At 50.5% G+C, this 12,663-nt stretch overlaps 1 protein-coding gene across 1 annotated transcript in view; it reads right to left on the minus strand.

Moving 5' to 3' along the window:
* Window positions 1-1,318: 1,318 nt before the first annotated feature.
* Window positions 1,319-12,663, minus strand: part of disp1 (dispatched homolog 1) — a gene marked incomplete at both ends in the record, with an annotated part of 29,918 nt that continues 18,573 nt past the window's right edge. The window contains 9 exon segments of the mRNA XM_080527413.1: window positions 1,319-3,580; window positions 3,790-4,929; window positions 5,137-5,234; window positions 5,827-5,924; window positions 6,320-6,447; window positions 6,950-7,073; window positions 8,205-8,234; window positions 10,695-10,978; window positions 10,981-11,005. Coding sequence (XP_080383539.1) covers window positions 1,319-3,580; window positions 3,790-4,929; window positions 5,137-5,234; window positions 5,827-5,924; window positions 6,320-6,447; window positions 6,950-7,073; window positions 8,205-8,234; window positions 10,695-10,978; window positions 10,981-11,005 — 4,189 coding nt within the window.

The raw sequence follows: 12,663 nt of genomic DNA on the forward strand, positions 1-12,663 counted from the left end.
AGCACCTCAGCACCCCCAGTCAAAATACCTTCCCGCGTGCCTGTGGCATACTCAAAGATTTGGCTAAATCATGCGAATTCTGAAAACAAGCCAGAATTACCTATCATTTCCTGTAATTTCCTCTCCAAGTCCCATCCATCGGGCGCAGGTAGCTACTGAAATGCTGAAGTGTGGTAGTGCCAGGTGTGTGTGTTATATTGTGTACATGCCAAGAAGGTTTACAGGCACACTATAATCCTTTTCACAGATTTCACTGGTATTAGATTTCACTGATATAAAATGTACCTTCTGAATTATAGCAGCCCACAACATCTGTGTATTATTTACTCTGATCAGTGTCACACATGGACACATATGTGACACGGTCTGGTGAAAGGGGTAACAAGTCGGCAACCGATCAAAATGTTCTGACTTTTATTTTGAAACATGGAAATATGTTTCAACGTTGTTGAAAATCACAACACGAACTTGCTAGTCAAGCCAAAATATTGCAATGCAATGGATTCGGTGAGTAATCCCCCACTGCTACCTAGTGAACAATAACACTACTTTACATTGTTAACAGGCTCACAAAACAAGCTATGTTAGTTAACTAGCGATGTGTCATTGATTTTCACCAATGCTGAAATACAGTAAAATGTTTCTAAATAAAAATCTGAACATTAAAATCGTCTGAACCAATTGACCATGTCACATATGATTACTCTAGAGTGGAAAAGTAAATATTGGAATTTATTGATTCATCGCATTGAAAAATTAGCTCTCCCTTAGTGTGTGTGTGTGTGTGTGTGTGTGTGCGTGCATGCATGTGTGTGTGTGTGCGTGCATGTGTGCGGTGCGTAAGTGTGTGCGTAGCCAGCCGAGTCACAGCAGCAGGAGGACAGACAACAGGTTCCATTTGTTATTTTAAACCCCTTCAAGATGCTGACGAGTGGAAAGAAAAAGACAATCATATTAAAATAGCTTTTTTTATCATCCAGTAGATACTTTCATATGAGATCTGAGGCATGTGGCTACATGAAACAGACACAAGCAGGATTCTGTCTTAGAGAATAAAGACAACTGTAGTACAGATCACTAAGATTTTCCTTTAACAGTTTGGACGAGAGCTTTGTAGACAGACTGAGATACATCTGAGACGTCTGAGTACAAAAAGGAAACAGTATGTCATAACGTATGTCATAACTTTACATGATAGACATTTAGGCACTTGGTCAGTCATATCCCAAACAGAGACACTGGTACACTGGATGGGATTACTTTATGGATTGACACTATGGTTTATAATATCCTTTATATGTCTCTTAAATGTTCTCTGTCAACATAAGCTTTCAGAAGAGGGTTTTGGCACATTGGCGTCAGCTTTCCTCACATTAAACTCAACAGAATTGCACTTGACTTTCAGCGTCCTGTTAAAACAGAGAGAGGCTGTCCTCCGCTCCTTCTTCTTCTTCTGTTTGACCTCCCGCGTGACAGGAGAAGAAGATGTTTCTAACTTCTCTTGGTTGCTAGGCATCGTATGGTTGCTAGGCATCGTATGGCGAGCGTCGTTTTGTGTCACCGTGGTGATGTCCACGTTCTGATCGTTCTGACTGCTGTTTACTGGTTTCTCTCCTGGTCTCTGTGACTCCTGATTGGCTGAGCAGCATGTGTGTGTGTGAGCTGGTGTACAGGTGGAGGTGAGAGAGGGGCGTGTCTCGTCTGGGGAGCTGGTTTCAGTCCTGAGGGGCTCCTCTTTCCCTGCTGGGCCCAGGGCAGAGGGCTGCTCTCTGGGTGTCTGGCTCCCCTGGAGGCAATAGCTCCGGAGGTGACAGCTGTGAGGGCCAGCCTGTCTGGGGCCTCTGCCCTGGGAGCAGGGGTGGAAGTGGCCTGGGGGGCAGTGGATGTAGTGCATACGGCACTCCAGCGGGCTCTGGCCTCGGCTGCTGCCTGTGAGGGGGAACTGAGGAGTGGGGCACTGGGGGAAGTCTTGGGGGGTCTGCGTGCAAGGGTAGGGGGCCCACTGCAGGCTCATCGACGGCTGTGGAGATGGAGAAAGGAGGGGGTCACAGTGGGGCACATGGGGGGCCAGGCCGTTATAGACCTCTGGCTCTTCTGGAGGTTTCTGCTCGCTCCTAGCGTTGGCGTTGGCCAGCGGCTCCAGCTCGTAATGCTCCGCCGCCCCTCCCCTGCCCTCCAGCTGATATTTCCCCAGGGTGCCAGGCTTGCCCTGGGCCAAGGGGACGTTGGAGGTGCCTTCCTGGTAGGCCTGGCACTGGAACCTCTTGGGAAGGGGGATCTGGCCGCAGGTCCCCTGAGGCCCCAGGCAGCGGCACAGGCACTGGAAGAAGAAGGTGGCGAAGGCCCAGCTGATGCACATGATCAGCATCATGAAGGTGCCCAGCTGGGTGTAGGCTAGGACGGTGGAGGGCATCATCATCGCCCCCGCCACAAATGTGGTCAGCGCTGCCATGGCGATGGCGGAGCCCACCCTACTGAGGGAGAAGACCACCTTCCCCTCGCGGTCAGGCTCTGTGGCGAGGCGGTAGGCCACGCCATAGTGGACGGCAAAGTCGACGGACAACCCCACGGCCACCGAGATGGTGACGGACTCCAGGACGTTGAGCTCCCAGCCGAGAAGCACCAAGGAGCCCACGGTGACAAAGATGGTCCCGGCGATGGAGAGGATGGCGTAGAGGCTTATGATGACGTTCCAGGTGGTCAGCAGCATCACACTGAAGGCCACGCCCACTGACAGCGCCATGGCAATGAGCGTGCCTCCAGACAGGCTGTCCTGCAGGTCGTAGAAGTCCAGGTTGCTGACGAACCAGCCATGGTTCAGGCCGGGCGGTGCGTGCTTCAGCTCCTCCTGTATCCAGCCGTCCACCTCGCCGTAGAACTGGTGCATCTTCTCGTAGGCCAGCGTGAAGAGGAAGGTGCTCTGGAACTCCAGGACGATGGCCCGGATGGTGTCGTTGATGTCGAAGCGTGGCCCGGGCGTCTTGCTGTCCAGGTGGAAGACCGTCCGTCGGTCCAGCTCCATGATGGCCTTCTTGATGCACAGCTCAAACACCTCCTGTTTGTAGGGGAACGTGGACTGACTGCAGCAGGGGTAGACAGACGCCTCCTCACAGTCATGGGTCTCCATCCACTGCTTGAAGGTCTCGATGAAGCAGCTGACCAGGTCCTGCTCTTCCGACTGGAACACAAAGCTCTGGTTCCTCAGACGTTGGCAGAAGTTGAGGATCCAGAGTTGGGAGTCTGGACTGGTGATGTTGAAGGTGCTGTCCAGCATCAGCTTGCCTTTGTTCTTGGGATTCAGGGGGTCCCCGGTGTCTACGGGGTTCACCCCCCAGATGATGGTGATGGGCATGTGGAGGTCCTCTCCGTGGCGCACCCTCTCGAACATGAACAGCTTCCTGTACTCTGCGTCATAACGCTCGAAAGGGTGTGAGGAGCGGAACACCTGGAACTCTGACAGCTCCAGAGACGGCAGCTTCATCCTGGGGTTGACACACACCACGTAAGCTCCGCCCACTGTCAGGGCCAGGAACCAGAACAGCCAGAGGTAGCGCAGCTTGATCACGATGCACGGCAGCACCTTCAAAACATCAAATCAAACTTTTTATATCCTACAAGAATTGAACTGAAGCTCATTTTGTACCTTTTAGCAATACAATCTGTTTACAATAAAAAAGGAAAAACTGGATATAAGAAATGTAATAATGATTTATTATACGTTGCATGTAGCACATATTATACGATAGTAGGCTATATATAGCGAACTAAGAAACTTCTGCAAAGACTAACCTTCTCAAAGAAGATCCTGGAAGCCTCAGAGACAGTGAACAGGCACCTGTTGGCCCTGTGGCACAGTCCAGCCCAGAGGCTCCTAGTGCAGAGCCCCCTCTGCTGGTGGGGAGGCTTAGCGCAGGAGAACATGTTTGGCAGGTAGCGTTCATGCAACACCACCACAGCAGGCAGCCAGGTCACCATCAGGATGTAGTTCACCAAGATGGCCGTCCCGGCGTAGACGCCGAAGCAGCGGATGGCGGTGATGTTGGAGACGTAGTTGGCGTAGAAGGCGGCAGCGGTGGTGAAGCTGGTGACGAACATGGAGAGGGCGGCGTGCTGCAGCGTGACGGCCACCGTCTCCGACAGCTCAGAGTTGGGTTTGTCGAACTTGGTGTAGTTCCAGACGTCACAGAGCACGAAGGCGTCGTCCGCGCCGATGCCGACCAGGATGATCAGCGCCGTGAGGTTCATGAAGGGGAAGAACTCGAAGTTGAACACCATGCGGTACAGGAAGTAGGAAACGATCAGGGAGCTGATGATGGCGATCATGGTCATGAAGGTGATGAACACTGAGCGCGTGTACATGCACATCACCACCAGCACGATCACTATGGCGATGGCGGGGTACACTGTGTCGGAGAGCAGGTAGTCTTGGAACAGGTTGTGTTTGATCCCGAACTCCATCCCCGTGATGGTCGTAACGCCGTCTGAGGAGTTCCAGTTCTCAAAGTTATCCAGGTAGATGTTCATCATGGTCTCGCCTTTCTCAGTGGGAGAGAAGAGCATGCTGTAGCTGAGGCTGGGGGCGGAGTAGTCCAGGTTCTTGGGACTCAGGAAGTCCTTGTCCACCAGGAAGTGCAGGATCTGGTAGACAGCGTTATACTTGGTGCACTTCCGGGGCACGTTGGCACACTTGACCTGGTCCTTCCTGCGCGTGGTGGAGTCCCAGCAGTCTGGACCCAGGGTGCCATTGTGGTAGAACTTGGCGCAGGAGCGCAGGATCTTCAGCGTCTGGGAGACGTCGCGCTCCGTGATCCTCTGGCAGGAGGAGCGGTTGGTGAGGACGGCCACGTAGTTCCCCAACGTCCAGCTGGGACAGCAGGAGGCGTCTGTGGTCCGCTGGCACAGGCTCCAGTACTGGGGGTGGGAGCGCACCTGGACACACACACAGGGTCACACACACACAGGGTCACACACACACACACACACAGGTTAGGCCAGACCCTAACCCACTACACATAGGGTTATTGTAAAATGTGACAAATAATGGATGCATAAAAAATTTAAAAAAACATTAAGCATACAGGCATACAGGCAGACAGACAGAGCTAGGCAGTGAGTTAACCACAGTGTTCCACGTACCCGGGTGTTGTCATGGTTACACATGGACTTGATGGCCTGGAGGCTCCATAGGTTCCTGCCTTCTGCAGACATGAACACCAGTCTGGAGTACCTGTCACCTGCAAAACACACACACACACACGTCTGTCAGTATGGCATGAAGACAGAGGAGAAAGGAGGATGGGAGAGAGGAGAGGAGTAGAGAAGAGAAGAGAGGAGGAGGGGATGGGAGAGAGGGGAGAAGAGAGGAGGAGAGGATGGGAGAGAGGGGAGAAGAGAGGAGAGGATGGGAGAGAGGGGAGAAGAGTGGATGGGAGAGGGGAGAAGAGAGGAGGACCAGATGGTAGAGAGGGGAGAAGAGAGGAGGAGAGGATGGGAGAGAAGAGGAGGAGAGGATGGGAGAAGAGAGGAGGAGAGGATGGGAGAGGAGAGGATGGGAGAGAGGATGGGAGAGGAGAGAAGGGAGGAGGAGAGAAGAGGAGAGAAAAGGAGAGGAGGAGAGGATGGGAGAGAAGAGAGGAGAGAATAGGAGAGAGGAGGAGAGAAAAGGAGAGGAGTGTGGAGGAGAGAAGAGAGGAGAGGATGGGAGAGAAGAGAGGAGGAGAGGAGCGAGGAGGAGAGAAGAGAGGAGGACAGGGGAGAGGAGGAGAGGAGCGAGGAGGAGAGAAGAGAGGAGGAGAGGAGAGGGAAAAAGGGAGGTTAAGTAATTACCTGGGACATCACAGAAGAGACTGTCTTTACTGAAGTCCCATTCTGCATGGCGTTTATCTCGGTCAAAATGCTCTTCAGCCCAGCGGTCCTCCTGGTGACTAGAATGATTTAAAGACCAGGGTGATTCACCTGAAAACCCTAACCCTCATATTCACCTGTGCCTAACCCTCATATTCACCTGTACCTAACCCTCATATTCACCTGATAACCCTCATATTCACCTGTACCTAACCCTCATATTCACCTGATAACCCTCATATTCACCTGATAACCCTCATATTCACCTGAACCTCATATTCACCTGATAACCCTCATATTCACCTGTACCTAACCCTCATATTCACCTGATAACCCTCATATTCACCTGAACCTAACCCTCATATTCACGTGTACCTAACCCTCATATTCACCTGAACCTAACCCCCATATTCACTAGAAATACTGTGTGTGTGTGTGTGAGAGATATCCAGGAGGTTGTGTGTGTGTGTGTTACCTCTTGGCCTGCTCGTCCGCATATTTAAAGGGGTAGTTGGCTAGCGTAGCCTTGTAGCCTGTGTTCTTCACCATGTTGTTCCATGTGACCAGTCGCTGACCAATGACGGTGCCTCGCGGCTCAAAACCCTAAAGACAGCCTGTATGTTTATCACCTCCCTCAACTAGGGACCAAAGTCACACAATAGTGTCCCTTATACCATGCAGTACCAGTGCTCACCAGTAGGGTTATAACATGCAGTACCAGTGCTCACCAGTAGGGTTATACCATGCAGTACCAGTGCTCACCAGTAGGGTTAGTATAACATGCAGTACCAGTGCTCACCGGTAGGGTTATAACATGCAGTACCAGTGCTCACCAGTAAGGTTATAACATGCAGTACCAGTGCTCACCAGTAGGGTTATACCATGCAGTACCAGTGCTCACCAGTAGGGTTAAAACATGCAGTACCAGTGCTCACCAGTAGGATTATAACATGCAGTACCAGTGCTCACCAGTAAGGTTATAACATGCAGTACCAGTGCTCACCAGTAGGATTATAACATGCAGTACCAGTGCTCACCAGTAGGGTTATAACATGCAGTACCAGTGCTCACCAGTAGGGTTATAACATGCAGTACCAGTCCTCACCAGTAGGGGGTCTGAGAAGTCAGGCAGGTCTGGAACAGCGATCCCCACCAGAGCACAAATAACGATCAGGACGGTACACACCCCCAGAACCACCACTGGCCAATCAGCGATCAGCTCTGCATAGCTGTGGAGTGGAGACTCATTAGACTGACGCCATGACTGCACAAGCCCAACCCCAACACCCCCAACCCTAACCCTAACCCCCTCAACATTTACATTCACATTTACATTTTTGGCATTTAGCAGACGCCTTATTCCAAAGCGACTTACAATCAATACATTTGACTAAGCAAGTGAATCATCAATCCACCAGTCGTAGCAGGAAGAGTAATCTAGCTCAGGCCAGGGGCCATTGGCAGTCTCAGTGATAGAAGGAAAACCCTAAACCCTAAACGCTAACCTGTTAAACTCTGTTAAACTTTTAAACTGCACCAGATGAATGTAACTTATCTTGCTTATCATTTTATTTCCACTCTTGTTTTAATCAGGTCCGCCTTCTGTTTGTGTGCTAATATTCTGTATTGTCTGTTGCTCTTTGTTGTCTGTTGATCTTTGTTGGCTGCTGTGGGGTGTAAGCCCAATACAAATTTCCCAGTGATGGGACAATAAAGTGACTCTTGACTCTTGACTTGAACCCCAACCCCCCCAACCACCCTAACACCAACCCCGCTAACCCTAACCCCCTCAACCACCCTTAACCTCCCTAACACCCCCAACCACCCTAACCCCCCCAACCACCCTAATCCCAATCCCGCCAACCACCCTAACACCCCTAACCCCAACCCCGCCAACCCTAACCCTAACCCCCCTAACACCCTTAACCCCCCCAACCACCCTAACACCCTTAACCTCCCTAACCCCCACAACCACCCTTACCCCTCTAACCCCAACCCCCCTAACCCCCTAAACCATGTATGTGGATGGAGCTGCTGTCTTCCACTGTGTGTCTGTGTGTGTGTGTGTGTGTGTGTGTGTGTGTGTGTGTGTGTGTAGCTGCTGTCTGCCACTGCAACATCCATCACGCATCTAATCACAGGTCACTTTAACGCAAGACAGAAGCCATGGAGACAGAAACCATGGAGACAGAAACCATGGAGACCAGATTTCCCAACATGGTTTATCTATTAAGAGAGTACTGATGACTCACTACAGAGGAATGACAGCTCAGCAGGGGTCACACACACACACACACACACACACACAGACACAGACACACAGACACAGACACACAGAAAACGTTTTTGGCAGGTCTTACCTTTTGGGGAATCGAAATGGCCTGGGAGGGCTGAGAACAAGAAGAGATAAATCAGGTTTCCATTTAGGAGTCAAAGCAACAGCCAATCAATAACAGACCTGGTCCCAGTATCCGTGCCAACTGGAGGATGTGTTTTTTTCATGAAGCGCTTCTCAGCAGCAACTGACCCCAACCCCAAACCCAACCCAACCCCAACCCTCATAGTCGTAGTACCGCCATTAAAAGCGATCGGCAGTTGAAAGGTTTAGTTATGAGACTGAAACAACCATGGTAGCAGGGCAACCAGGGTTAGCAATAGGGTTGGTACCCTTGTTACCAGGGCAACAACCAGGGGTAGGGTTAGTACCCTTGTTACCAGGACAAGAACAAGGGTTAGGGTTAGGAGAGACCTGTTTAGTAAATAGAGATCTGTTCAACATGAGGGTCACAGAAACTCTCTCTCACACAAACACACACACACACACACACAAACACACAGACACACATCTGCTCTTCATTCAGACCTCGCCCCCCACCACAGTGGCCTGCTACCATGGAGACGATCTGACAGAGTCAATAATAGTATGATCACATGACCGAGTTTACTGCTGGCCTGTGGTTCTGCTGCTAAATCTGGACATGAGGAGGGAGGGAGGGAGGGAGGGAGGGAGGGAGGGGAGCAGGGAGGGAGGGAGGGAGGCAGGGAGGGATGCAGGGAGGGAGGGAGGGAGGGTGTGTGTCTGCTATGGAGTATCTATCTATAACTATACCTCTATATATCAATCTATCTATCAATCCATCTATATACCGTACTGTATCTCTATCTACAGTGCATTCGGAAAGTATTCAGACCCCATAACTTTTCCACATGTTGTTATACTCAATCGATTAATTAAATGGAATAAATTAAAATTTGCCATCAATCCACACACAATACACCAGAATGACAAAGTGAAAACACGTTTGAGATATACAAGAAATACCCCATGTACGTAAGTATTCAGACCCTTTGCCATGACACATGTCATCAATAAATTATTCAATAATTGAGTCCATCTTAATGCAGGAATAATAGTTCATGTGATTTTGGAATTCATATATTTGTTTTTATAGGGTCTCTGATTTGCATAGGAATCAATTACACACTGTGTAGATTAGGATGTCACTACAACTCCAAACTCCTCAGTCCCTGCCAGTGACAAATATACCCATAACTTGATGCAGCTCCACTATTCTTCACACGAGAGATGGTGCAGAAACAGCATTGCATGTGCTGGATTTGCACTAAACGTAATGCTGTGGAAGTGAAGGGGTCTGAATATATACAGTGGCAAGGAAAAGTAAGTGAACCCTTTGGAATGACCTGCATTTGTCTTAAAATACGGTCTGATCTTCATCTAAGTTACAGTAATGAAAAAACACAATCTGTTTGAACTAATAACACACTAATTATTGTATTGTTCTTGAATGAATACATCATTCAAACATTCACAGCGTAGGTTGGAGTATGTGAACCCCAATATAACGTCCTCCGGTGTTACAGGTGGTGTTAAAGGTGGTGTTAGGGTGTTAGAGGTGGTGTTACAGGTGGTGTTAGGGTGTTACATGTGGTGTTACAGGTGGTGTTAGAGGTGGTGTTAAAGGTGGTGTTAGAGGTGGTGTTAGAGGTGGTGTTAGAGGTGGTGTTAGAGGTGGTGTTAGAGGTGGTGTTACAGGTGGTGTTAGGGTGTTACAGGTGGTGTTAGAGGTGGTGTTACAGGTGGTGTTACAGGTGGTGTTAGGGTGTTACAGGTGGTGTTAGAGGTGGTGTTACAGGTGGTGTTAGGGTGTTAAAGGTGGTGTTAGAGGTGGTGTTACAGGTGGTGTTAGAGGTGGTGTTACAGGTGGTGTTACAGGTGGTGTTACAGGTGGTGTTAGAGGTGGTGTTACAGGTGGTGTTAGAGGTGGTGTTACAGGTGGTGTTACAGGTGGTGTTACAGGTGGTGTTACAGGTGGTGTTACAGGTGGTGTTACAGGTGGTGTTAGAGGTGGTGTTAGGGTGTTACAGGTGGTGTTAGAGGTGGTGTTACAGGTGGTGTTAAAGGTGGTGTTACAGGTGGTGTTAGAGGTGGTGTTAGGGTGTTAGAGGTGGTGTTAGGGTGTTAGAGGTGGTGTTACAGGTGGTGTTAGGGTGTTACAGGTGGTGTTACAGGTGGTGTTAAAGGTGGTGTTAGGGTGTTACAGGTGGTGTTACAGGTGGTGTTAAAGGTGGTGTTAGAGGTGGTGTTAGAGGTGGTGTTAGGGTGTTGAACCACCTTAACACCACCTCTACCACCACCCTACACCACCTCTAACACCACCTTTAACACCCAACATCACCTTTAACACTGGGACGGAGGAGTAAAGGTTCAGCCGGTCGGCAGGGAAACGCAATGAAAGAGCTTCTGTTGGAGAGGCTGAGATGTGCCTGAGGTATGGGGAAACACACACACACACACACACACACACACACACTGTCTCTCTGTAAGGTACCTGAGGCCAGGGACAGTGGGCTGGTTCTGGAGACGTTGCTGCCAGCGCTGGTGATGCAGACAGGGGGGGGGAGGAGGAGATGCCTGCAGGCAGCCGGGGCAGGAGCCTGGCAGCAGGGGAGGGGGGGGGCCCTGGGCATGGAGCAGGGGAGGGGGGGGGCCCTGGGCATGGAGCAGGGGAGGGAGGGGGGCCTGGGCTTGACTCTGGAAAACGTTGCACTCCTGCTGGTTCCCGCCATGGCAGCAGAGAGGGGGGTGGAACGGGCAGCGGCAGCAGCAGGGAGACTGGGGAGACTGGGAGGGCTGGGGGGACTGGGGGGAAGGGGGAGACTGGGGGGGAGGGGGAGGAGGAGAAGAGGAAGGGAGGACGGAAGGCGGGGGCTGTTCCCTAGCTGGAGCGGTCCTCTGCAGCATGGCCAGCGTTCTGGGTGGGGGGGCGGCGGAGGTGGGGGCAGCGGAGGTGGAGGTGGGGGTGGGGGTGGAGTTGAGGGTGGGGGTAGAGGTGGTGGTGGAGGTGGGGGCGGTGGTGGAGGTGGGGGCGGTGGTGGAGGTGGGGGCAGTGACGTCCCCCTCCGTGCTGTGAGAGACTGGGAGGAGGCTTGGACGGACTGGGAGGCTGGCAGGGCTCTGGGCCATGGTCTTCCCTCTCCCTGATGCACTCATTTACTACTCCTCTGTAGGAAGAAGGGAACAGGAGGAAGAGAAGAGGGAGGGGGGGGAGAGGAGGGTGGGGGGAGAGAGGAGGGTGGGGGGGGGAGGGAGGCAGACAGACAGACAGTTAGCTTTAGCGCTCCAGCCATATTGACATACAGTTGAACATACAGTAACAGTAACACTAACCCTATGTATGTACCTAACCCTAACCCTAAGGGAGGGAAAAGGCGGGAGGAGAGAGAGAGAGACGGGGGAGAGAGAGAGTGCAAATCCATTCTCTGTAGCCAACGGAAAACACCAAATAATGCATGCAGAATTACGACGATACCCAATAATTATACAAATTCAAAAGAGAGCGTTTACATTTTATAATCACCTAAAAGAAAGCGAACCTGACCTGCTCCACAACAAAGCCCTTACCTACAGAGAGACTCTATGGAGATGCCCACTCAGCCAGCTGGTTTTGGGACTCTGTTTACAAACACAAGCAGAGCCACCAGACAGAAACCCCATTAGAGTAAACCAAATTATAAGAAAACAAAAAGAAAATAATTACCTGACACATACTGGAAAGAATCAACCAAAAACCTGAGCAAAATCGAATGCTATTTGGGTAGAAACAGAGAATACACAGTGGCAGGATACCTGATTACTGTGACTGATCCAAAACTAAGGAAATCCTTGACTATGTACAGACTCAGTGAGCACAGGCAAACCTGGCTCCCAAGGGAAGACAGACTGTGCGGAATCGAACCGGGGACCCTGTGGTTACATGGTCAACGCTTAACCCGCTACGCCACCTAAGCGCCCCAGAACAGCATTTACTTCCAGCCAAAAAGGATTACAGCAAAGACATAGAGGCACAACTAAGCAGCAATAACCCACGTAGCATGTGGATGGGGTTACACACGATCTTGGACCTCAAAAAGAGCCCCAGCGATACATGCAACACTTCAACTCCATTGCTACTATAAACCTCCCTCTACATCAAACCAGGGTGTGTCCACCCACCCTCGCAACCGGTGGTGGACTCACGCATAGGTTTTCAGCTGCCAATATTTTTGTCCATGACTATATACGCAGCTCTGTTTAATAATTTAAATATTTTTATCTGATGAGAAACTACAGACTGTCACAGAATATAAATATCTGGGCATTATGATTGACTCACAATTGTCGTTTAAATGTCACGTGAAGAAGGTCTGTCAGAGGGTAAAGTTTAATTTCTCCAATTTGAGATTTATTAGGAGTTCAATGACCATAGCTGCAGCCAGGTTATACACGGACACAATGATCATCTCACATACTGTCTCTAG

Source organism: Nansenia antarctica (genome assembly GCF_963989245.1).
Source record: "Nansenia antarctica genome assembly, chromosome: 3".
Classification (NCBI taxonomy): Eukaryota; Metazoa; Chordata; class Actinopteri; order Argentiniformes; family Microstomatidae; genus Nansenia; species Nansenia antarctica.